Below are 27,597 nucleotides of genomic sequence, written 5' to 3' on the forward strand. Positions count from 1 at the left end.
ATCGAATATATGTTTATTTCGCTAAAATGTCAGTCGTCAGTTTCAGATTAATGACATATTCGGCCAAACAACAAACGGCCATTCCCCGTTAAAACATTTGATTTCAACGTGAAATTCTGTGGATTTCAACAGGGAATCCTTGGAAATCTACACAGGTAATTCTTTGAAATTCCCAAAGGAAATTCTTTATAATTTACCCGGGAAATTTCTAGAATTTGCACCTGGTGGGCTTCGTGGCCGTGTGGTTAGTGGCGTCAACCTATCTTTTAAATAAGCGCCAAAAATAAATAAGCGCCAAGTAGTCGAAAATAAGCGCCAAGTAGTCGCCTAAGAAAAACATACCTGCTGTAGCAAAAAAGCTAGTATGATAATTTTGAAAATTTGACCGCCACGTGGTGGTTTGTACCGATGAATGCCAGATCTGTAGAAGCTTTGAAAAAATGATCACGAAAGATATCATTTTGTTGCAAGGCACATTACTAACTTCTGCTAAATGTATCCGGCTTATGCTATAAATAATGTGACAAGAGCTGTTTCCAAACACTGAACTGAAATTTTCGTCTAAGCAGTCGGTGATTTTCTTCGTTACTAACGATATCTACTGATTTGTTTATTTCTCTGTCAACAAAGGAATTTGCACAAAAGTTGAAATTTTCCTGGTTGTATTATACTATCCTTATTAGCTTTATTTTCATTTCAGGTGTCGTTGAATAATGAAATATGTATCTGAGAACCAAGCGTTGTAGTTTAATAATAACTTAAAAAGGCCTTGCAGCTTCCGGAACATGTGATTCAAGGGCATGTGCTAATTCAGGAACGGTGAATAATCTTGACTAACCGCAATATAATTGGTCTTGGGATCCACAGTGCTTATGTATATGGGGAAGCGAAAAATTTAACTGGAAGTGTCAGATAACTAAGAAATTGCAACGATCTGGTGTGTTGTGGAGAAAACAATTATGCTCGCACTTTAGTCGATCTAGCAATGTGCTCAACCAAAGACTAATTGCTCAAGTATTGACAGTTTAAACCTAGGTTTGAACGCAAACGAGCAAGATCATCTGCAGTCAAACCTCCAATAGTCGATGTTGAAAGGACTCATGGGAATATCGAGATGTGAAATAGAAAATCCTTTGGAAGGTGTTTGAATGGATTATCACAGTAGCCCAAAAAATATGTTTAACTAGTCGACCCGGCAGACATTGTAGGCGAAAATGCGCGTTGTGGACTAGGTACCCATACGAAATTTTCATTCGAATCCTAATTCCGGGGGGCCATGGCCCGGGCCCCCACATAACCTTATGTACCAAAATCAACCTTTTCGTACATTTAGGGCCCCCGAAAACTGTCCGGCCCTGGAACCACCGAATAGCAACATTTTTTCACGGATTAATTCTTCCTGGGATCAGCAGTGTTATGTTTATATATGCATATGAAAACATGAAACGTTTCACTGTGAAATGCAAGGTTGTGGTTTAGTTTGAAACTATAACCAAAATCGATTTACAGCATGGCGCTGCTAGTAATAGTTTCAAAACATAATGATTGATAATATTCGAGAGAAAAACTAACCTAAACCTATTATTTAATTAGTCACAACTGAAAACAAAATGTATTCACTAAAAGGACAACGAACCGTATTTATCCTGATTGCTGATTCTCTATTTTGAATTCTTCTCGGGTATCATTTTTGTTAAGTTGACTAGTAATTCAACCAGAATGATAACAATTCTAGTTATCAATATAACTGGAAAATTAAGTTTGTTATTAATAAGTTATTCTGCTTTGCACTCTGTCCAGCCGACTGTTATTTACATAAATGGTCATGGCATCATGATTTGATTATAAATAGTCTTCAGTAAATGCAAGATCGTAGAAAGCATAGTGCTTTTCTCTCCTGCACCTCAAGAAAGCGTAATTGGGTGAGCGCCTCTATAGAGACGACGCCGTACATTCACTCGATTTGATTTCGAATCCCAGTGAATGCCAACTTTTTTTTTAATGCGTAACGAAGTCGGCAAAGAAGATTTAACTATTTTGGTCGATAAAACAGTGATGGCTGATAACTAAATTAGTTATTTGAGTTAATAACATGTATAACGAAATGTGTTATCAATTTGGTATCAGTGATAACCTAATTTGTTTTCAGGTAGTTATTTCAGGAACAAAATTCTGGTATCATTTTTGTTATGTTGGCTGTTAATTCAGCCAAAATGATAACAAGTTCAGTTATCAATATGTTTGATAACCAGATAATAGAATTTGTTATCAATTAGTTATTCATCTTTGCTCGGGTAGGAAATTGCCTCAGAAAGTTCTACAAAAACTCCTCCTGAAACGAATCCCAGAAAGTTCTTCGGAAATTCTTGCGGATAGTCCCTCAAATTTACCTCAGGAATTACGTCAGAATTTCCTCCACGTATTCCTTTGTTTAAAAGAACCTTAGGAAATTCGTTAAGTTTCGTTCTTTTGGAAATTCCTTTGAAAATTTCGTAAGAAATTGCTTTAGGAATTGGTTCATAAAATCCTTTAGGAATTCTTCCGTAGTTCTCTTAGAAATTCTTTCGGATATACCTTCCGAAAATCATTCGCAATCTTCGACAGAAAATATTTTAGAATTCCTCTAAAAATTCCTACAGAATTTCAATCACAGATTTTGTGACTTTTTGTATGAAAGGTTTATTTTTTTTTGTATGGATCGTAACGCTCGGCTCGACCCCCTCCCTCCCCATTCAACGTTACGTAATTTGTGAAGGCCCCCAATAGTTCCGTCACAACATTCTCCATTTCTTTTGATTTTTTTTCAGGAATCTCTTTAGAAATTAATACAAAGAAATTTCTTCGTAAATTGCTTTTGGGAACCATTCGGAAATTCATCTTGAAATTCCCTAGAATTTTTTTTTCGAAATTTACTGAGAAGATTCTTCCTGATTTTTCTGCGGGAATTCCTTCAGCTCCCTACCGGGCGAAATTACCTAAAATACCTATACATATAATAAGAAAGGCCTGCGTGCCCAAACCTTTGTTCCTTATGACGAATAAACGAGTCTACATTTAGCAAACAAACAAGCTAGTTCGGTTTTGTATTTCTTCGGTGTGATTTGTGGGAAGTCAGTCGTGGGATCAATAGTGAAGTTGGCCAAGTTCGAATGAAGTATTTTTACACTAAGTTCTTTCAAAAATTCCTTCAAAAATTTTGTGAGAAATGTCTTTATAAACTCTTTTTGAGCGATTCCAAGCAACAGCATCAAAATTTAAGAAAATTTTTAATTCATGATTTTCTATTGAGTTGAAACTTTGCACAGTTCTTCAATTTCATCTAAATCGTCATTTTTCGATATCAAATCTTCATATTGAGTCACGACTAACTTTTCAAAAGGGTGTATGTGAAAATGGTTCAAAAATATTTAAAAAGCTGCACAGCAAAAACGGAATATTCGATTGTTATGATTTTTTCAGCAAAGTTAGACAACTAAATGGTGATTCTTAAGAAAATGTGCACAGTAAAAAAAAATTTTTTTGCCTTTAAAAATATCATTTTTGTCACAAAAACTCAAATATCTCAAAACCCTATCTTTTACAAACGTTTTTTTTAGGGAAAACGGTCCATTCTATTAGCTATCTACTATAAAAATTTGATGATGGTAAAATTATAAACAAAAAAGTTATGACATTTCAAACATTTCACAATTTTCACATATAGTAAACAAAAAAAAAATTCCGTGTATTTTCTTTTTTCAAGCATCGCAGTTTGATGCTGATTTTATTGTTAAGGGCCTTGCGTGAGTTAAACAAGTTGTTTGTATGATATTCCATATTTATGTATTCATCGATATTATGTATATTATATGTATAAATATTATATGTATAAATAAATAAAAATGAATTAATATTATCCTAAGTATTAAATTAAATGTGGCAGTTACACAATGTTGTTATAGAAACTCTAAAAGTTTTGGGTTTGAATTTTGGTATGGGTTATGATATCATGAAAACAGTTTATTAATACTTATTTTTTATTTATTTTTATTCAAATTTTTAAAATATCGAACACTTTTGAATTATTATCAGCACAGTTTGAGTATAGTTTTGCTTTAATTTTATTTTCCGACAATGGAATGAAACAGTGAAATTTTTGGGTTCCTTGGATCGTTTTCGCGTTATTAAATTGCTCGCTGAGCTCTGAAGCCTTTATTTCGTACTCTTCAGTAGTAGTAAAACAAAATGATAATTTGGTTAAATCTTTTTCTTTTCTACGATTTGCCCAATCAAAAGTTCTTTCGCAGTTTTAATTGGATGCTCACGTTCTTTGGCTAAACTTGCTCTTGTGGCCATGCGCTTTATTGTTCCTCCAATAGCATCACAAGGACCTTTGCCATGTGATGTAGCAAAAATGCCATTCTGCATCAATTCCGTACATTGATTTAAATTGACATAGGCTCGAAAAATTCTTACGATTTTTGTACTGCGACGCTGCTCCATCAGACATGAAATATATCTTTTTGACTTCTTTATGCTTATCAACGCGTAAAAGTTAATCATTTTTCAATGAACAAGTTTACGGATACTGAATCGTGTCTTAAATCTTCGGAAATTATAATAAAACTTAAGTGTTCAATTTGCGTACTTCCATTAAAATAAATAACGAATGGATGAATTGTAGCTTGTTGTACGTTCCAGTGATGGGACTGCACTTCATCTTGCAATACAAAGCTGTAATTTTCAGAAAATCACAAATGACTAAAAATTCACCATTTTGTAATGTATTTTTCGTATTTTTAAAAAGCTGGATTGTTCTGTTTTAATGAAATCGTGAGGGATTAAACTTTCTAATTTCAAGCAAAAATATGACACAAACTCATCTACAGGTTTTACAATAGTTTCTATGTCACACCTATCCGTGGTCACCCATTGCTCAAATGATAACTGATCAATATATTTTCTTCAAACTCAGCGAATAAAGTATTTTCCAATGATGAAGAATCTGGACAATCCGAACAAGATCGTAGATAGCAATTTGATGTTGTATTTTCACACAAAAGACTACCAGTTAACATTTTAATATCCTTTGTTAAATTGATTCTTTTCAAACTATGTAAAATAAGATTAATATTCTCATGGGTTGTGCACACACACATTATGTGTTCCTGAATTGGAAAGAAGCTTACATTGCCTTGGCCGAAGGCTTGCAAATGAGGAAAAACCTATTTTAATATTATCGTGAATTTCCTTGAAGCGTGTGTACGCTTCTTTCAAAGTCGTCATCATTAATCGTTTTTGGATTGCTTGACGCTTTCCATCTTTTTTTACTGATACATAATCTTTTTGACCAGGCATAGCTCGACTTACTTCATCATCTTCAAAATATTGAACTACTATTTCTTTTGTCTCATCTCTTAATGCAGTACTAGACCTAGTATTTTTGGTTGAAAGACAGTTATTCTTCAATTGTTTTGCCTCTTTTACTGTATTTCTATTGGTTTTGAACTAATCAATGGCATCCTGAATAGACCACGAACTTGGCAGCATCGACAAAATCAATAATTTTTATTTCCTTGTCGTGGCTGCATTCGAGAACCTTTCCTTCATATTTACAATTACCTCATCGTAGTCTGTATTTTCCACATCATCAGGTCCTAATTTGAAGAGGTTTCTTCGTACAGCTTCGTTTATTTCACGGTATTTTTTCTCCGGGTAATAAACGTAGTCCATCTTACTCCATTTAATCGGAGTCACTTTTATCCCAGCTATGCCCTCGTTAAAGCGTTCGATGTTGACCTTTTGGATACACTCATCTTCCGATTGATTTGTTGAAACAGATTTCGCTGATGGTACGGTGGCAAGGCTCTCAGCACCTAATACTTCTGGTAATTCCTCAGTTGTTGTCGATACATCTGGCAATTCCTCAGTTGCTGTCGTTTTCGAACTTCCTGCGCTCTGCTCAACCGATGATATACAGATTGCTCTTTTGTCAACGTTTAGACGGCAGGACGTGCAAATGCGTAAATTTGTATTCAATGTGGACATTGGAGCATAACCAGTCGCTTTCAGTTTATCTATGGTGCTTTCGGTGAGATTTCGTAACTCTTTTGAACACTTTTTCCATCAAACGGCCTACAACAGTTGAGAAAGCGGCTACTCATGTTGTTCGTAATATTTCAATAAACAAAATCACTTTTAAGTTTTTACTGACTAGTTTGGTGTCATTTGCTTGACTGAAGAAAAAAATTACTATAAGATCTTTAACAACCTTAGTAGTAGTAATTTTTTGCTTTTTCGTGAGCATTGTCATGGTATGTACCTATCATGCATTTGTTGTTGTTGAAGATACCCGTTTCCTCCCGATCATAAAGTCTATTCTCTAAGAGGTATATTTTTTGCAGGTAAACTATAGACGTACACGTGTATATAAATCTTTGATTTTGCAGCTTTTGTCTTAAAAATAACATTTCTGATATGTTTCTATCAACGTTATTATCAACAGGTTTCAACACTATTAAAAGAATTTTTCGCCAGTCACGTGCAATGAAAATTATGACACTATCAATACTTTTGATCACAACACTGGATCGTGTCTAAGTTTCTTATAGATGCTATGAATAATTAAATCAAAATATCATGAAAACAACTTGTTTAAATCACGTCCCTTAACAATAAAATCTGCATCAAACTGCAATTCTCGAAATAACTTACACAGAAAAAAAAAAAAATGTTTTTTACTAAATGTGAAAATTGTGAAATGTTTGAAATGTCATAACTTTTTTGTTTATTAGTTTGCCATCACCAAATTTTTATGGTAGATAGCTAATATAATGGACCGTTTTCCCTAAAAAAATTACGTTCGAAAAAAGATAGGGTTTTGAGATATTTGAGTTTTTGTGACAAAAATGATATTCTTAAAGGCAAAAAAATTTTTTTTTACTGTGCACATTTTCTTAAGAATCACCATTTAGTTGTCTAACTTTGCTGAAAAAATCATAACAATCGAACATTCCGTTTTTGCTGTGCAGCTTTTTAAATATTTTTGAACCATTTTCACATACACCCTTTTGAAAAGTTAGTCGTGACTCAATATGAAGATTTGATATCGAAAAATGACGATTTAGATGAAATTGAAAAACTGTGCAGAGTTTCAAATATTTTCGAAATGGTCGCTCAGGATCGACTGACATGCCCCCGTGGAATCCCTCTGCAGTGAAATAGTTATTTATTGCATATCGCGTAAAGTCTTGTTCTTCGAACACTGTTCTCCCAAGAAACAAAGATATGCCTCACTTAATCGTCGGCATCTTTGGAGCGCAGTCTCTCTTTTATCATCCCCAGTTTTAATACTGGGTGATATGAATGCACATGGTATTGCATGGGGCGAAACTAGAGACGATAACAGAGCGCCTATTTTCTATGATTTGTGCGACGATTTCAACTTGAATATTTTGAACACAGGCGAAGTAACTCGAATAGGACCTCAAGGTCAGGAGAGTCGAATAGATCTGTCTTTATGCTCTAATTCACTATCATTAGATTGCACGTGGAAGGTAATCCAAGATCCCCATGGTAGTGACCACATGCCGATAGTCACCACAATCAAAAGCGGTTATCAACGATCAGTGCCAGTTAATGTTCCTTTCGACCTCACGAAAAACATTGACTGGCAAAAATTTGCATCGGCGGTAAAAATTGGTATTGAATCAACTGATATTCTTCCTCCACTGGATGAGTATCGATTCCTTACCGAATTGATTCATAAAAGCGCACTAGAAGCTCAGAAACGACGCGTTCCAAGTACATCTGTCATAAGAAGACCAGCCACTCCTGGATGGGATGATGAATGTACTAAGTTGTATTCCGAGAAATCTGATGCCTTCAAGGCTTTCCGTAAACACGGAAGGTCTGAGCTTTTCGAAGAGTATTTGAGGCTTGAAAGAAAGCTCAAAAATCTTCTCAAGGCTAAAAACGTAGCTACTGGCGACGTTTTGTTGAGGGACTATCACGAGAAACCTCAATGACAACACTTTGGAAAACGGCCCGCAACATGCGGAACCGCATTTCCACCAATGAGAGTGAAGAATACTCCAATCGATGGAAATTCACATTCGCCAAAAAGGTCTGCCCAGATTCCGTACCAGCAGAACCGCTATTTCGAGAATCAGTCACTGATCCCGGTTCTTTGGGTGGACCATTCTCAATGCTGGAACTTTCTATGTCTCTTCTTTCATCAAACAATTCTTCTCCGGGATGCGATAATATCAAATTCAATCTTCTTAAAAACATCCCAGATATCGCTAAAAGACGATTACTTGACCTGTACAACTGTTTCATGGAGTACAACATCGTACCACCAGAATGGCGACAGGTCAAAGTAATAGCTATTCAAAAGCCTGGGAAACCAGTGTCTGATCATAATTCATACCGACCGATTGCCATGCTATCGTGCATGAGGAAATTATTGGAGAAAATGATCCTTTCAAGAATTGACCATTGGGTCGAGCAAAATGCATTACTGTCAAATACTCAATTCGGTTTTCGAAAAGGTAAAGGAACAAATGACTGTCTAGCGTTGCTCTCTTCAGATATACAGCTGGCCTATGCGCACAAGGAGCAACTGGCTTCAGTTTTCTTGGATATTAAGGGCGCTTTTGATTCTGTTTCCATAGAAGTACTGTCGGAAAATTTGCACAGTAGTGGATTACCCGTTATTTTGAATAATTTCTTGTACAATTTGTTGTCAGTAAAACATATGAACTTTACTCTCGGCACTCTGACAACTTCCAGAAATAGCTACATGGGCCTTCCCAAGGTTCATGTTTAAGTCCCTTGCTTTACAATTTCTATGTTAAAGATATTGACAATTGTTTGGAAGGACAATGCACGCTTAGACAACTTGCAGATGATGCCGTGATCTCCCTAAGAGGTTCATGTGCAAATGTCCTGCAAAGACCATTGCAAAATTCCTAAATAACCTGACTGTTTGGGCCAGACATTTAGGGATCGAGTTTTCTCCGCAAAAACTCAATTGGTAGTGTTTACTAAGAAGCGGTACCCAGCTCAACTGAAACTAAAGCTGTTGAAAGATGACATAAACCAATCTTTAGCTTCTAAATACCTTGGGGTCTGGTTTGATTCCAAGTGTACCTGGAAAACCCATATTGATTATTTGTTAGAGAAATGCCGAAAAAGGATCCATTTTCTCCGTTCTATCTCCGGAACTTGGTGGGGCGCTCACCCGGAAGACCTCATCAAACTATATAAAACGACTATTCTCTCTGTTTTAGAGTATGGCTCTTTCTGCTTCCTCTCAGCAGCTGATTGCCACCTGATCAAATTGGAACGAATTCAGTATCGTTGTTTGCGTATTGCCCTTGGCTGCATGCATTCAACGCATAACATGAGCCTGGAGGTGCTTGCTGGAGTCACTCCTTTAAAGCACCGTTACTGGGAGCTCTCACTTAGAATACTCATCAAATGTGGAACAAGTAACACACTTGTATTAGAAAACTTCGATAATATGCTTGAACTGGTTCATCGTTCAAGATACCTGCGAGTCTATCTCAACTACATATCGTCAGATCTCTGTCTTCCATGTTATAATCCACCTCGAGTTCACTTCGTCAACGACAGTTCCTCAATTGAATACGATCTGTCCATGAAACACGCTATTCAAGGAATACCAGATCATCTTCGACAAATATCTATCCCTTCCATTTTTTCTGAAAAATATGAACATGTCAATTGCAATAACAGATATTTCACTGATGGTTCTCGCATTAACGGATCCACTGGCTTCGGTGTTTTCAACGTAAATTCAACCACCTTCCGAAAACTTCAAGAACCGTGTTCGGTTTATGTTGCTGAGCTGGCAGCAATTAACTTCGCTTTGGGGATAATTTCCAATCAGCCCGTAGACCATTATTTCATCTTCTCGGATAGTCTTAGTTCTATCGAGGCACTCCGGTCGATGAAACCTGTTAAGCACGCATCTTACTTTCTTACAACTGTAAGAGAGCAGATGCGTGATTTGGTCGAAAGATCATTCAAGATTACCTTTGTATGGGTCCCATCCCATTGCCTAATCTATGGCAATGAGAAGGCGGACTCGCTAGCAAAGGTGGGCGCACAGGAAGGTGAAGTTTTTGATAGACAAATCTCGAACAACGAGTTTTTCCCATTAGTCCGTCAGAGTACTCTTCAAAATTGGCAAATGATTTGGTCACACAATGAACTTGGACGGTGGCTGTTTTCCATAGTTACTAAAGTTTCTGCGCGAGCGTGGTTCAGAGGTGAGGACTTAAGCCGAGGCTTCATTCGCACGATGTCGAGACTTATGTCCAATCACTATTCACTAAACGCACACCTCTATAGAATAAACCTGGTCGATAGCAACCTATGTAGGTGTGGAGCCGGTTACGATGACATCGATCACGTAGTTTGGTATTGCTCGGAAAACGACGCCTCCAGAGAGCGACTATTGGATACCCTTGTGGCCCGAGGTAAACAACCCTACAGGGAAGTAAGAGGTGTTTTGGGGGATCGCGATGTGGTTTATATGCAGGCCATCTATGCCTTTCTTTGCTCGTCTGACATAAAAGTCTAATTCCTCAATTTTTTTTTCTTTCTCGTTTTTGTTTTGTTTTTGTCTTATTGTTCTGTGTAATACGAAGCTATGGCCATCCGGAAGATGCTCCCTGACGAACCACAACTCGAGCCCGACGCTACGCCATACCGTTAATGACGTCAAATACCCGGATGAGCAGCTGTAATACCACAAACCTAAATCCCAACCTAGTCCGTCCTGAAATTACGCAATCTAACCTTGAGTCGCCACGAGTATCTTGGTCTATACCCTTTCCCCTTACTAACTGTTGATAATAAGATGATATCGATTGTAAATATCATAAAGTCTCGGCTCCGTTAAGTGTTATACACGCCTGAGCCTGTTAAATAAACGCAATAGATAAAAAAAAAAAAAGAAACAAAGATAGCTTAGTGGTAACGTAATAGGCTCTCATTCAGAGGATTTATGTTCGATCCTCGTGCTAGTCATCTTTTTTTCAAAACTCATATTTTCTAGGTGTGTGGTATAATATTGCAAGAAAAATTTGAATACTAGAAAATTCAAATATTTGTTTTGTATTTTATATTTTCCATATAATATCCAATAATATCCAATAATCAATGGAACCTAATGGTGTGTATTGTTTATATTTATTGTCATGACATTTCTATAATTGAATCCCTCTGATTATTTGGGATATTTGAAAGAATTCAGGTCTGAACTTTAGATGATGGAGGTAGGAAATGAAACATAAATGCATAAATTGAGAAGTTAGCAGAAACAAAATAGCTTTTGATTTACCTTGATTTACCTTAAGACCGGGGATTTCCCTCCCTATTTCAATATACATACTAACATCGTAACCGTTATTCTAAAATTATATTTTGTATGCTAGATTTGAAAAAAATACTAGTGTTTTATTAAAAAACTTAGTTTATCTAAAAATCCGAATTATTTTGCACTTTGAGCTTTTTGTGGTATAAAACATATGATATTTCAGAAATATCCTTGGATTCGTAGAACTTTTTTAAATGTATGTTTTTAATCTAATACATGATGTTACCTTGAAAGTCTGTCAATCAAATCATAATCTTGGAAATTTATTTGTGTGTTTTTTTAATCTAAGAACTTTTGGTGGAATTTCAGAATTGTGAAAGTTTTAAAGTATTATTGTACTAGGAGACCATGTTTGAAAATTTGAAAATGCTAAGATTTCATTATCTATGATTTTTTTTTCAAAATTCCATATTATTCAATGATGAATTTAAAAAACTTAACTCTTCATATCCTAATCCTCTATTTATTAGATTTTATGAAATTATCTTAATTTTTTTGCTTGGAGTTTCAAAATAATATTAAATTAAACCGTCTAAGACGAATAATTCGAATTCGTCTTAGACGGTTTAATACATGCCACTAAAAGAGCTTAATATATTTTTCATTAAATTAAAGTTAAAGTTTTCCTCAAATATTTGGGATTTTCCTGATTATTTGGGATATTTGAAAGAATTCAGGTCTGAACTTTAGATGATGGAGGTAGGAAATGAAACATAAATGCATAAATTGAGAAGTTAGCAGAAACAAAATAGCTTTTGATTTACCTTGATTTACCTTAAGACCGGGGATTTCCCTCTGCGCGTTATTTCCGCGGAGCTATCCAAATTTTTCTTTTTTTTCGTAATACTCATGAACCAGTTTCCCCAAATCTCATTTGCTCGGATCAACATTCAACCCAGCTGAGCTAAAAATAGAACATTGCCTCACGCAATGCGGTGTGTGTTGGTGATGCTTCCTATACGGCAATATTCATCAGACGGCAAGAGACTGAAGCGAATGCAGTGTCGTTCGTTCCCGCTGAAATCGACACGGGTGTTTTTTAAGGGCCAATGTCGCAAACGTAAACAATGCCTTTACCTGCAAATTCCTCAACAACTAGGATCGCTCACAGCTAACAACTACATGGAACTGGTGGCGCTCCGCGCCTTCTATCGAAAGGAATTGAAAAATACCGCCAGAAGTCTCTAATCTTCCTGGAATCAGCAGAAGAAGTCAATGTTTACGTTTGCGGCTTTCGCCCTTTTGAAACAACAATGTCGAAATGTGCTTGCATAGCGTCCTCACGCACACCAGCTGAGCTCCTATATGCTGATTGAACGAAAGAAGATGCATATGCGTAAAAATAGAACAGAAGCACCAGAAGCACGGCTTGCCGCTGATGCTACGACGGTTAAGCCGGCCGATCCACAGTGGCGGAAACCCAGACAAAACCTAAAACAAAATCGTTCTTTCGTGAAGCTGATATTAATTTAATTTTGCACATTCAGTCAATCATAATTCCTCAATTTGTTAATTGTAGTTGGTAAATTTAATTTTTGGTGACTTGGTTCAATTTGATGCTGTAAAGTATCTCCTAAACATTAATGTATAGGAAAATTAAATTTGACTCAATTTTTTATCGCAAAAGAAACTGAAGAAACTTTATCGGAAAGAACTGATATCATGCATTGAAATATATATTTTGTCTACTTAACGGTGTTTAGTTTGGCGAATTGCGCCTTGCTGCGCCAAAGCGGAAAATTTACTGTTTCAAGGCTAGAATTGAGACGCTACTGTGGCTGCAGATCCTAAGTCATGGGCTTCCGGAAGTCTTTGGATAGCAGAGTATATGTCGGATAACTATTTAAATTTCAAAATGAATTCAGCGTTACAAAATTACTGTTGCTAAGTTTTAAGCGCAATCGACTAAACAGTCGAGTATTTGTATGGGGGACCACCACTGCGCGACGGCACATTGCCATTCCTTCTTTTAGGCGCATTCATACGGGAGAACGTTGAACGTGTTGAATAAAGCACGGTGCTGTTATATAGGGTATTTGTGCTTTTCTTAGCGCTTGATAGCAAAAAGACATGAGAAAAGTCATGTCTAACGTTTAGCAGAGAAGAGGATTTTTAATTACTGAACGGATATCCTATCGTAAAAAGTTTACTGTTAGTAATTTCCATAGGACACCCGTAACCTGAGGAGCACCCTTAACCAATAATTTCCCAAACAAATTGGCTTCCCTACCTATATACTGCCGCGCAGGCGTAACTGTTCCATATTTTCTTCCATGCAAAATCAATATTGGACGATTATGCTTGCGACGGCAGTATAGTGGAGCTATCAAGACGAAATGAATCCAATTTCATTTCTAGCAAATTCAAAGTTTGTCTATTAGTTAATGCATTAAAACTATCAATTTCGAATTATCAAATATATATTTTCTTTCATTGATTCAATAATACTTCCAATATTGGTACCGTTACCCTAGCAGAGTGAACTTTGAAAAGAAATGAACGTATACCAATTTGATGAATACTGTACGACTAATATTTACCCATACCATGTGTGTTCCGATGGTTTTGTGGTATAGCAAGCGCTTTCCACCCCAGAGGTCAGCGGTTCGAATCTAGGTGAATTCAGCATGGAACGTTTTGCTATTTTTTTATGGCCATAACTCCAGATTGCGATGAGCTATTGATCTAATTTTCAATAGCAAACAATGGGACTGAATTCCGCGTCGACTGCAACTTGTTGCGAGCAAATCGGACAATGGGAAGTTCAAAAAAGTGTGTCTACAAAATTTGTACACATACACACATACACACACACACATACATACATACACACATACAGACATCACCTCAAGTCGTCGAGCTGAGTCGATCGGTATATAAAAATCGGCCCTCCAGGCCTCCTATCAAAATTTCGTTTTTGGAGCAATATTATAGCCTTTACGTACACTTAGTGTACGAGAAAGGCAAAACGATGAAAGACCCGTTTTAATTTTTGGAATATGGTTGTTTTAAATTTCTCCCCATTTTTAGCCCATCGGGGCAAATAGAAATGCGTGATGCGGGTCAAATTGAAACAACGATTTAAAACGTCACCCGTAAATCCATTCGGAGAACAAAAATGCATAAAAAAGTCCAAACTTCTGAAAATACATTTAATAAATTTCCGCCCAACCCATGAATGCAACTCTCCTACAATCTTTACTTAAAAATAAGATGAAAGGTGTCATGGTTAAACTGTATGGTTAAGTTTTGAGATTCTTAATCTACTTCTCCTCGTAGTGGAGAGTGGTCCCTGAAAATTACGTTTGTGACTTTGTTGTATACTGACCTTTTTCGCCTAAGAGTTCCATGTCAGTTTTCTCTGACTTTTTCATATTTTCCATGTAAACAAAACAACATATCTAAAGATTGAAAAACAGAATTTGAAATTATACAGTGTTGACCCGACTTTTTTACTCACTGACTTTGTCTCACCCCGATTTAATTACGTTTTCAACCCGATTTTGTCACGCCCAAAAAAAAAATTAAAATTTAGTCGTTCTTTTTATTTCCGTAAATAATACCGCAAACAACAACGACTCTCATGAAATAAATTCTACCGACATGTGGTTTATTATGAATGACTTCTGAGTACCTGTGAAGAGTTCTGTAATCATTTTTAACCAGAAATAACGGGTACTGTGCACGCATTTTTCCTTTCCAAGGCACAAACTGATTCATAAAACCTGTTCGCGTTAAATTCCGGACTCTTAGATAATGTTCAATTGATTTATCGCCATTACATCAATTTGGACGAGAGCTAAAACATGTTGAAGGCAGCACATATAGCGAAGAGATGGAGCTGTCATAGAAATGGATCGTCCCAGTGGTTTTTAAAATTTTTCAAAAATCGCGCTATGAGATGGGTGTCCGAAATTAATGTGGACAGGCTTTATTTGTCAAATGGATTAAAATATCGAAAATAAAAAAAAATCTGATTTATTGGTTATACATGTCCTATCACTCCAAAATTTACCAGGGAGTGATGAACGGAGTAGCAACCATTGATATGTACAGTCAGTCTAAGCTAAGCTAAGCCAAAATTTACCAGGGAGTGATGAAATCGGAATTTTACTGTATTCTTTATCTGTATATATTGCTATGGAAAAATTGAATAACCATATTTTTTCTACAACCTCGTGCATCTTGAGTCTCTTTGAGTGCATATATTTTTTTTGTAATACGACAAAATAAGATTATGTCTGTATATAGCGCAGTGTTTCAACTTGCCCCGACATGTGGGGCAAGTGAAAACAAATCATATAAAAAATTATTTCAGTATACACAATATTTATAAAAAAAAAGTATGGTAAGGTTGTTTATTTTTTTGCATAATCTTTGGCCCGAACTAGCAAACTCCGCAAACGGATTCAAAATTTATCAAAGGGTGATATTTTTACAGCGCTTCAAAGTTCAACTTTGAAAAAACCGTTTCAACTTGCCCCGGTGTACCTTATCTTCATTAAATCTGTTCGTTATGATCTCCGACGGGTTTATAGGATGTTTATTTATGTGAAAATCTATATACATAAAAATGAATTTCTGTCTGTCTGAACCTTATAGACTTCGAAACTATTGAACAGATCGGCGTGAAAATTTGTATGCAGAGGTTTTTGTGGCCGGGGAAGGTCCTTAAGATGGTCCGACATCCCTCACTCCTTTGGAAAAGGGGGGCTCCCATACAAATAAAACAGAAATTTCTGCATAACTCGAGAACCAAGCAGAGAATAAATTATTTTTAGGCGAAACGAAGTTCGTCGGGTAAACTAGTCACGAATAAAATTGAGAAAATAGCGCATATCTAAAATAAGATTTGAAATTACACATTGGCTGTCCACAAAACGCATTCTCGCAGGAAAACGTCTGTCGGGTCAACTAGTAACAAATAGGGGAACGGTTCAACACTTCCTCCCATAGCTCCTATTGCCATCTCATCAAAAACAAAGCAATGAAAAGGAATTTGGTTTGATTCCTATTTTTGTGATTTTTTCACTAGTGAGCACGTGTGATAACAAAAAGAAGCGACGAGATTGATGCTGTATTTCTTTGTTTTGCGATGAGATGAATATATGTTCAGTGAGATGGAAAACGGAACAGTTCCCCTATATACCTACAGTCGTCTTTCCCCTTTTCGTCTTTGAAGGGACCTTCGAGATAAGGAGAGATCGATGAATGGACGAAAAATTGAAATGAGTACTAGATCGATGGGACCGTACTAGATCATCGACATGGAGAGATATATCGATATATAGAACATCGAGATTTAGAGATTCGACTGTATTGTACCACTCATAAACAAATCTACTCGGCTTATTTTAAGTCGCAATGATCGGGCTCTTTCGATGTTTTTGAAAATTTGGCTGCCACGTGTGGATTCTGGCGGAGAATGCTTTGAAAGCATCTGCTATTGGTACTGCGGATAAATTTTACTCATCTTTGAGAACCTTGAAAAAGGATCTTGAAAGTTGTCATTCTGTTGCAAAGCACAATACATCAATAAGTAATGCGCGTCGATTCGATCGGAATAAGCGCGATCCTCAACCCTCCGCAGTATGCAAAAGCCAAAGAAGCAGTATGCAATAGGCATTGGATCGTGTTATTACTTATCAGTCGAAACACATTGAGTGATGCGTTGAATTGATTTGGAATATGGTTTCCGTCGGTTGCTTCAAAAGAATTTCGTGCAAATGAAATATTTGGTCGCTTACCAAGGCAACTTTCCATATATTATCTTCCCGTCTAACCAATAATTCTTTTTCCCACGGCGCTCACGGGGATGCAGAGGATTCCATTTTCTCTTGTAGCCATGAGGGTCGAACTAAATTTCCTCTGCTAATTTTGAATTAATGGAACACCGGCGCATCTTCTTCTTCATTGACATTACATCCCCTACTGCTGCCTCGCAAGCATGTACGTAGCAAATATCTTTCATATAACAAGAAGACTATTCAACTGGTGCTTTGCATGTTTGTTCTTTCTCGGCCAATCACGACTAGCAACTACGAAGTGTACAGTCAATCAAGCTAAGCCAAGCATTGCGGGAGACTAAATTGTAGATTTGGTGTTTAATTAGCGATTTTTATCATTATGTTTTTTTCGGTAAACACTTCTAAGTCACGAGAAAAAAAATTATCACCTTTCAGCACCGTTATTCGTTTCAAATTTGTTTAAGCTTACCGGAAAATCAATGTCGAACTTCGGCACAATCAATTCACTTGCATTTTCACCTCCCAGCATTTCCGTTCTGTCCGAATCAGTGATACAAATCCCCCGATCAAGAGCCGCATGATTCAAAACCATCTTCTGATTACTGGAAAAATTCTCAATCAATCGCCACAACTCCGACCCGTTATCGGGCTTGATCACCGCCCGAACCAGACAGTACGTCGCCTTCACTTCTTCCGGATCACTATAGAGACAATCATCGTAGTGATCGTACTCGAACAATCGCGGCATCCGGTTGTACTCCGATCCTAAAATTTGAAAACACTTTCATCTCATTTTCCAACCCCAGCAGAATCACACCCTCACTTTTAATCTCATAGTTCGCCCCCAGAACAACCACCCAGCACCAAGCAGATAGCACCGCCGCCAGCATCAATTTCCACCGAATCATTGTACCGCACTAAAGTTCCAACGCGCGATTCTTTTCTTTTGAATAAGCGACCATCCGCGCCGGTCAACACTCAGCAGTCAACTGCTGTGGTCCAGCTCTTGATCCGAAGGCGCAAGGCACGGGCTTGGGCGCCCACCATCCAACGCTACTGCTGCTGATGCTGCTGCTGCGTTAAGTTGGTTAAGCTCGATGATCATCGGTACGATGCACCGCGTGTACCTATCCTATCTAGCCGAGAGATTGTATCACCGGTTGTGGCTGGGTTGATGATCTGTTTTTCGAAGAAAAACACCTTTTCAAATTTTCGTGCTACTCGGGCAGAGGTTTTCAATGCATTCTGATCGTTAATTTAAAAAACATCCTTGTTGCAAACGGACGCTAATTGGGTAAATCGATCGAGCGTGATGTGTGCAAATAGACGAATTAGTGGTGTTCGACAACAAATGCGTGATTTTAGTTATAGAGAAGTGGGATTCAATTATGTTAGAACTTTTGTTTTTCCCTCCTGATTGAGTTTAGGTGTTATAGAGCATTTCTCCTAAATCTAACTGCAAACAATGCAATGATGGATAATAGATGATAATATATAGGGGATTTGTTCAGTTTTCCATCTCACTGAACATATATTCATCTCATCGCAAAACAGAGAAATACAGCACCAATTCTATCGCTTCTTTTTGCTAACATGCGCGCTCACTGCTGAAAAAAATCACAAAAATAAATAACAAATCAAATACCTTTTCATTGCTTTGTTTTTAATGGGATGGAAATGGGAGCTACGAAATGAAGTGCTGAACCGTTCCCCTAGGTATTTACGCCACTCGGAAACTATCTGTCGACTGAAAATTATAATTTTCATTTGGAGTTCAATTTGCGAATGATAAATGCTTCGGATTTCTCAGACAGAATATTTTCAAAACTTTTGAAGGCATGGAAAAAGACAATAGACTAGACTAGACAATACTCAGCAAATCTTGTTCATTGTTGTTTAGCTACACTTGTCATAGGACGAGTTTGGGCTTCTTTTGACGTAAACTACGTCTAAGGGGAAGACTCGGATACAGGGTGTAAAACGAGAATTTCAAAATTGGGGACCGTCACGAAATCATGTAAGATTTGTAACATCAATAGGTCCTTTATCTTTCAATGGATTTTAAAGATTTATATATCAATCGATTCGCAAACTTTCCACCAATTTGCCAGTAGTATTGAAACCATAGAGTATCAACGCTAAACTATTAAAATTTTTAGTTTTTTCATGCATCATGCATATGCAGCGCGTTCCAATCCTTGGTAATTGCCTACTTTTAGGGTATTAATTGTTGAAACGGGGGTGTATGAAGCTGCTAGACAGTGGGGTCCCTACTTTCTCACAGAGTGGGAGATGCTGCTAAAGCTGAGTAGTGCCGATGGAATAGTTCAAGAGAAGGATATATAGCGGAATAATTGGTTTAGTGTACTATATTTGGTTTTACGCAGTTTACGTCGAGCGGTCGTGTCTTGTATACAACCCCAATTTTTTTTCTTTGCTGGTATTACATCCCCCTACTGGGACATTGGCACCTCGCAGCTTGGTGCTCATTAAGCACTTCCACAGTTATTAACTGGGTTCTAAGCCAATTACTATTTTTGCGCTCATATATCTTGAGGATACAACGATGATACTTCATGCACAGGGAAGTCGAGACAATTTCCAAATGGAAAATAGCTATCCTCAGCATCAGTGAATCAAAAATCGGGTGTGACTAAAAAACAAAGATAAAGTCCGTATGTTGCTATGTATCGAATATATTTTTTTGTATCTTTGTCTTTGTTGCTAACTGTGAGCAACAAAGACAAATGTTGTCAAAACTTTATTCTGTACAATAACGTTGAACGATATGCGTTTATTCTCAACGTGAAGAAACATGACAAAGCTTGCGCTTCAACCGATATGCGACAAACATAAAGCACACTGTTGCACATTAATAACAGATGCAACACTGTGCAACTCGCCGCGATTTCCATGTGTCTAGATGAATATTCCGAAACATCTCATTCACAAAAATGTGTACAGTCCAATACATTTTCGAGTTGAATGAAAAAAAAAACAGATTTTTCATGTTAAGATTTGAATTTCTAATCATGTCAACCGGAAGGTTTACTAAATTGAGATTTGGTTCACCACAAATATGAACTGGAATGGTAAAATTATTTACATGATAAGCATAGAGTTCACATTTTGATCTTATAAGACAAACAGGAATGTTCAGCTAGATACTATTTTGTGTCATTAGCAAGGTAGCAACACACGAATTTAATAATTTAGTTTGCATCCTTCGGCGGTTTTGATCGCTTTGCTAGTTAACTCCGCGTTCGTTTGTTCTAGTTTAGAAGCAATGGAATCGAAACAGCTTAGCATCTCCGAAAAAGTGCGGAAATTATTCGTTTCCGATAATGGAAAATTCAAGTGTACGGTGAGTGTTGATTGCCAGTATGCCCCGAAGTCGCTTGTTATGACCAACTGTATTCGGCATGTGAAGGAGAACCATGCCGAATGCTACAGTGTGCTCCAGTTGGGGAAAGATATGCCTGGTGAGGATGGCGGCCGCGGCAAAAAAAGAAAATCTAAAAATGACGAATGCGCAACAGTCCGCATATCGAAGCAACGGCTTATGGGCGGCTTAGTGAAAATGTTCACTCGCCACGGTGTGGCGTTTAGTGCAGTTGAGTGGGAAGGTTTCAGGGATATTATTGATCCTCTCCTTGAAGCTTTCAATATTAAGCTAAACAAACAAAATATTGGCGAGGTATATAGTGTATAGTGCTAGTGACATGATTGATTCTATTACAAAAGAGGAGCTCAAAGATCAAATTGTGAGCATGAAACTCGACACTACGTCGAAGCTGAACCGTAGCGTGTTGGCGGTAAGTGTCCAGCGCTACAACGAATTGACACTGGAACGGCGATCCCTTGGTAAGTCTTTTGTCTACTATAACTTAAAATTCAAGGTTTTTAAACTAATAAATCTGGAAAATGTAAACTTCAACTTCTAATTAAAATTTAAAATTTTAAATTTAAAGCTTAAAATTAAATATATTATTTTAAATGTAAAATTTAAAATTTTGAATTTTAAACTTCAAATTTAAAATTTAAAATTTGAAAAAAATTAAATTTAAAATTTAAAAAAAATTAAATTTAAAATTAAAAAAAAATTAAATTCAAAATTAAAAAAAAAAATTAAATTGAAAAAAAAAATAAATTTAAAATTTCAAAAAAAATAAATTTTTAAAATTTGAAATTTTAAATTCAAAGTATAAAATTCAAAATTCAAAATTTTAAATTTTACATTTAAAATTTTGAATTTTGAATTTTAAACTTTAAATTTAAAATTTTAAAAAAATTAAAATTTTAAATTTTAAATTTTAAATCGAGTCAAGTACAAGGCATTGAAGACGACCTCACAGTTGAGGTCGAAATACGTATCTGCGTAAGATAACAAAACGTAGTGGAATTAAATGGAGAGTACTTAACTCGTCTTAGACTAAAAAAAGCTTAAAATATTTTTTTTCCTAATTTTAAAGTTAAAATTTAATATTCCATTTTTTTTATTTTTTTATTTTAAATTTTAAATCTTAAATTTTATATTTATATTTTTTTTATATTTTTTTGGTTTATTAGCTTCAAACTTTTAACTACCGTTTAAACAAAAAAATATCATCATTTCTAATGTTTTTAAATATAAATTGTACTGCTCTACGCAGTGTTCTATAATTTTAGAATATTAAAGCATCTTCGCAATGCTATTATTTATAGGAGTTATCGAACTTCATGAGAGGCATACGGGTGCTTACCTTAATGAGAAGGTCGAGGAGCTCTGTGGTAAATTTGGAATAAAGTGGTGGCAAATATATTCCGTGACTGTCGATAACGGCCGCAATGTGGTAAAAGCAGTCGATCTCATGAAGGAAGAGCTTCCCGCTAATACTGAGAACAATGAATATGAACTTGTTCCGGTAAGTACTTCTTGCTTATACATATACTGAATTCTGAAATGTTCCAGTCTACACTATTATTAGTTCCGGTGATTGAAGCTTTTCAATAAATCTGACTCGCTCGAATAGTGTTCCAATTAATTATATCAATGTCAAAAAGAATATAATTAACTAAAATACTTATGTAAACAATACATATATTACAAACAAACATTAAATTTATCTCCATTTAGGCGGATGATACTGGTGATATGGCAGAAGCGGACGATGATTCTGCACATGAACATTTAATGCAAATTGCTTGTGATTATGAGGAAACATTGAAGGGGCACAAAGTCGAGTGCATTAGATGCGGATCGCATACGATCAATTTAGTTGTAAATGATGTCACTACGGCTTCTGAACGCGATGATTCCTCCCTGAAACACATTGTAAAAATTGTGAAATCCTACCGTAAAGCCGAATACAAACAAGCCTTCAAACTTACTAAAACGCCGCTTCCTCCAATTCCTAACAAGACTCGATGGAATAGCCATCATGCTATGGCTTCCGTTTTACTAAAACATCGTGAGTTTTACACGAACCTTGGACTTCAATATAATGAACTTGGTATGTAATTAAGTATCAAAAAGTTTCATATAAATAACACAAAATGGCTTCGATTTCATTCAAATTTTATCAAGCGCTCGAAACTTTTGTGTTGCCAATTGACTATTTCATATCATATCTTCATATGTAAACTCATTTTATAGATTTAACAGACTCCTGGAATTTCATTGAAGAATACCGAGATGCTTTTCAACCACTTTATGATGCTTCTTTGAAGTCACAACAAATGGAATGCGGTATAAGCCAGTTTCATGTTGAGTGGATAAAAGCGTATGGTAAAGTAACATCTCTGAAATCAAGCCGATTTCGTGATAAAATTCTGCAGTCGATGCAGAACAGGCAAAAAACATTAATGAGCAACATGGCGTATAAAGCAGCGTTGTATATGGACCCAAGGTTCATGTATAATGGATCAGAATTATTTAAGGCGGAAGAAAAATCAGAAATAGTGGTAAGTAACGTTGCGTAATTCATCTCCTTCTGGGCTTTTGTGATAATTTCATTTCAAACTTACCTGATTTTAAATTTTATCAATCAGGCATATCTTCTCGGTGTGTGGAAAAAGGTTAATATGAACTGTCCGGAGCCTTCTTCGCAGCAATCCACCACTGTGGAAGATACCGGTGCAATGAACTCTTCATTCGACATAAACGATTTTTTCACACAACTATTTGGACAAGGCACCTCATCACGATTCCATGCTCCCAACTCCTTGGAAGAGAAACTTCATCAAATTCAACTTCAAGACAGGGTTAGCCCAGCTGATGATAAGTTCAATGTCGTACATTATTGGTACACGCAAAAGGTACGAGATGTACGTCTGTGGAAAATCGCGCAAGTGATTCTTGCTGCTGCATCATCGCAAGCTGCTGTGGAGCGTGACTTTTCAGCATATAATCAAATTTTTACGAACCTAAGGAACAGATTGTCTGGAGATACTATCGAGAGTATTCTAAAAATCAAATTGAATCCAGATCTCCTGGAGCTGGCCATTCGTCAGATGTATAAGAACTGATATCTCTTCAATTGTTTTAAAGCTCATTTCGTCAACCGCTAACGTCTGCTGCAATCCTTTCTACAAGTGTCCCACCATAATCAGAGGCGAACGGGCATTCCCTGGTTTATAACCAGGGTTACAAGTCCCACTCCCCCAGTGACCACTCTTGGTCATTGCTTCGGTCAGCTGGGGGACTCTCGCCTTCCCTCCATACAGGTCACTGCACACTACTTATTGCCTGTAAAAAGCACGCCACATGATGTGTCATCGACGAAGTCGAAGACGAAGTACAGTCGCGATTCGCTGGTTGGGCCACGACCTCGGCCCAACTAACGAATTCGGTTTTTTAGTTTGGCCAACTGACAGCCATTTGAACACGTGTATTTCGACTTGAACATCACAAATGATGTCCAGTGATGCCCAATCCCGTTTTCCGTGTTTACATTGAATTTTGACGTACGGTTGCTTTTTAGTTGGGCCATGGCCCAACCAGCGGAGGCCCAACTAAAAAGTGACCCAAGTATTAAGATCCCAACCAGCGAATCCCGACTGTACATGATAGGAAGAGGTTCAAGAGAAGACAATGTGAGCCACCCACCACGAGTTTGCATCGGTGGTGACGAAATCGAGGTGGTAGAAGAATTTGTGTACTTGGGTTCACTGGTGACTGCCGAAAATGACACCAGCAGAGAAATTCGGAGACGCATAGTGGCTGGAAATCGTACGTACTTTGGACTCCGCAAGACGCTCCGATCGAATAGAGTTCGCCGCCGCACCAAACTGACTATCTACAAAACGCTAATTAGACCGGTAGTCCTCTACGGACACGAGACCTGGACGATGCTCGTGGAGGACCAACGCGCACTTGGAGTTTTCGAAAGGAAAGTGCTGCGTACCATCTATGGTGGGGTGCAGATGGCGGACGGTACGTGGAGGAGGCGAATGAACCACGAATTGCATGAGCTGTTGGGAGAACCATCCATCGTTCACACCGCGAAAATCGGACGACTGCGATGGGCCGGGCACGTAGCCAGAATGTCGGACAGTAACCCGGTGAAAATGGTTCTCGACAACGATCCGACGGGCACAAGAAGGTGAGGTGCGCAGCGGGCAAGGTGGATCGATCAGGTGGAAGATGACTTGTGGACCCTCCGTAGGCTGCGTGGTTGGTGACGTGTAGCCATGGACCGAGACGAATGGAGAAGACTCTTATATACCGCACAGGCCACTTCGGCCTTAGTCTGAATAAATAATAATAATAACATGATGTGTCATCTTCGTAACATGTACGCGATCGGAATAGGGTACGTCCGGCTTCCCTATTCCTAATTCCTAATTTTGAGAGTAAAATTATGTTTTTGTTTTGACATTAAATCTCCCTTTCTAATTCTTAAAAAAAAACTATTAATGTTAGATTCAAGACCACCAATCAATGTAAAGCCCACAGTTTGGAAACTCCCTAAGCTGAACAATGAGGTGTGCCACTTCCCTCCTTTCTGTTATTTTGATAAGTGAAAAACTGTGTATAAAGTATTTTCAATATTCTAATTATAGTTGAAATTCGGAGAAATAAATATGGAAAAAAGTGTCTACAATGAAATAAACACATCTTATTTTTAATATTTATATGTTATCAATGTTCTGGAAGAAATACGAAACGTCAACGTTACAGGCTTGTGATGTTTAATGTGTAATATGTTCATACTCCTTTTTTATAATCAATCCAAGAATGTTATGTGCAGTACCGTCAACTGGGGGGAAGATGATCATTTTTAAGACAAAACATGCAATAACAATGTGTGTTTACATTTTAAATCGAAACAAATATTTTCAAAACATGTACTGCTATACGTTGCAGTAATCAACAACTTTAGTTTTCTGAAATGCATTCGCATTTATTAAAATAAATTAATTTATCACACATTTTTTGAATAATCTGGTTTGGGGTGAAGTTGATTAAGACAGCTCTACTAAAATCATTATGACCTAAGAGTCAAAATACACTAGGTTATTTGTATGAATGTTGAATTTACTACGTAAAGAAGTCTACGAAGTCAATATTTGAAACGAAAATAGCGTCATTTATGACTATCTCTCTTTTTCTTTCACAAAATACATTTTCATGTTTATAATCGAAAAACTCGGATTTCTACCTAGCGGTAACATTACTTGAACGGAGAATGTTGTTGACTACCGTTTCATAAAAAAATTTAGCACTTTTGACTGACACATCAAATGATCATCTTCACCTCAATGATCATCTTCCCCCCAGTTGACGGTACATAATAATGATGTATCTATTCTGCTTGGTCGTCAAACACGTATTTGTGAGAGGGTACTATGATACCACATTTCATATTACGCGTCATCCACTCTATTCTGTTCCCACGAATTATCATTGCGAACTATTTTCCGCGGGTTATTGTCCGACATTCTGGTTACGCGCCCGACCCACCGCAGTCGTCTGATTTTCGCGGTGTGAACGATGGATGGTTGGTATAGGAAATAAAATATGTCTTTTATTCATAAACAAGGAGCTAGACTTGACTAAGGTGACGTAGATCAGTTCTGCGTGCCACTGGTTGTCTCCTTTACGCTCCCGCTGGTCTTGTGCAACTCTAATAGTGCACGGTGTCTTTGTCCAAAGAGGCTCATTGAAAAAAAAGTTTCTCTAAAACGCTCACTACACGAAAGTATAGGGTTTCCTCTTTCACGTATGTGCCTTTTTAAAATGTAATTTTTCCATACATTTTTATGGGGGTCAAATAGATTTCATTTGAGATTTCTATGGAGTTTGCACTAAAAACAGCGAAAAAAAATTTTTTTTTTCTAGATCCCCCGATAGAACATTTTAGTTTACCTACGACATGAAAGAAAAGAGCATATACTTTCACGTGGTGGGTGTTTCAAAGACAGGGCCATTCAAATATGATGTGCACTACTTTTTGAGATTTCTAAAGCTCACCTTCTCCGTCCATCACGCTTTTTTGTATACGTAGACCCCCCATCGTGAAACATGTGACGTCATTATTGAACGACCATGATACGGATTAAAAAAAATCCCCATAGAGACACCCAAATTTTTTTTTATGTATACAGGTTATCCGACTTCGTCAGTAGATGGGAATAACCAGCGCGGGGGGGAAACATACATTTTCAGTGCAAAACGTAAACAAACGAGCATAAATTCCATACAAAAATCCAAGATGGCTGAGTTGGAGATATTGACAAGTCGGATAACCTGTCCTTAAAACATCTTGGAGACACCGTGAGTGACGTCACTATTTGCGTCACATAACATCAGCGAAATAGTAAAAGAGACCAAGTGGCATTCAGCGCTGAAGTGCGCCAAAGTCTAAGGATATTGGTCTGCAACCCCGAGCAAAGTCTGAAAACATAATGAGATCATGTAGAAAACATATTTTGATTTTGACAGCAAATTGAAATCATAATTTGTTTTCAAATATAAATCATCATGATTGATTACATATTTTGATCTCATTTTGCTGTAGATTTCTTAATTGTACAGTGAACGTTCGCTAATTGGGGTTTTTCTAGTTGGGGCGTTTTTTAGTTGGGGGTTCGCTAATTGGGTCGAAACCCAATTAAAAAGCAGCTAAACGTCAGAATGTGATGTCAAAAACGCGTTGACATTTTGTTTCCGTGTTTGGCGGGATCGATATTTTCTGGCGCGTAAAATTTTCCTTTGTTCAATGCAAAAAGTAAACAACATTGACGCTTGTCAAAACGCCCCAATTAGCGAACGGCATTCGCTAGTTGGGGTGAGGTCGTGCCCCAATTAGCGAACGTTCACTGTATAATCTGACATCTAACTGAGTTCTTATTTTGTTATCGAAACCAATATCAAAATAAGTTTTCGATTTGCTCTCATCGATAGCAGGAATAGTTTTCGATTTGATGTCACAGTAAGATTTTTCTGCTATACATTTTGTTATTTTAACCGTTAAAACG

General features: G+C 37.0%; 1 protein-coding gene across 1 annotated transcript in view; it reads right to left on the minus strand.

Annotated features, from left to right (window-relative positions):
- Positions 1–18,162, minus strand: part of LOC134210270 (nose resistant to fluoxetine protein 6-like) — a 69,494-nt gene extending 51,332 nt beyond the window's left edge. Inside the window, exons 1-2 of the mRNA XM_062686317.1 lie at positions 17,960–18,162; positions 17,606–17,901 (exon numbers count right to left, since the gene is read on the minus strand). Coding sequence (XP_062542301.1) covers positions 17,606–17,901; positions 17,960–18,044 — 381 coding nt within the window. The 5' untranslated portion in view covers positions 18,045–18,162. The remainder of the gene's footprint in view (positions 1–17,605; positions 17,902–17,959) is intronic.
- Between the last annotated feature and the right edge of the window lie 9,435 nt (positions 18,163–27,597).

Source organism: Armigeres subalbatus, chromosome 2 (genome assembly GCF_024139115.2).
Source record: "Armigeres subalbatus isolate Guangzhou_Male chromosome 2, GZ_Asu_2, whole genome shotgun sequence".
Classification (NCBI taxonomy): Eukaryota; Metazoa; Arthropoda; class Insecta; order Diptera; family Culicidae; genus Armigeres; species Armigeres subalbatus.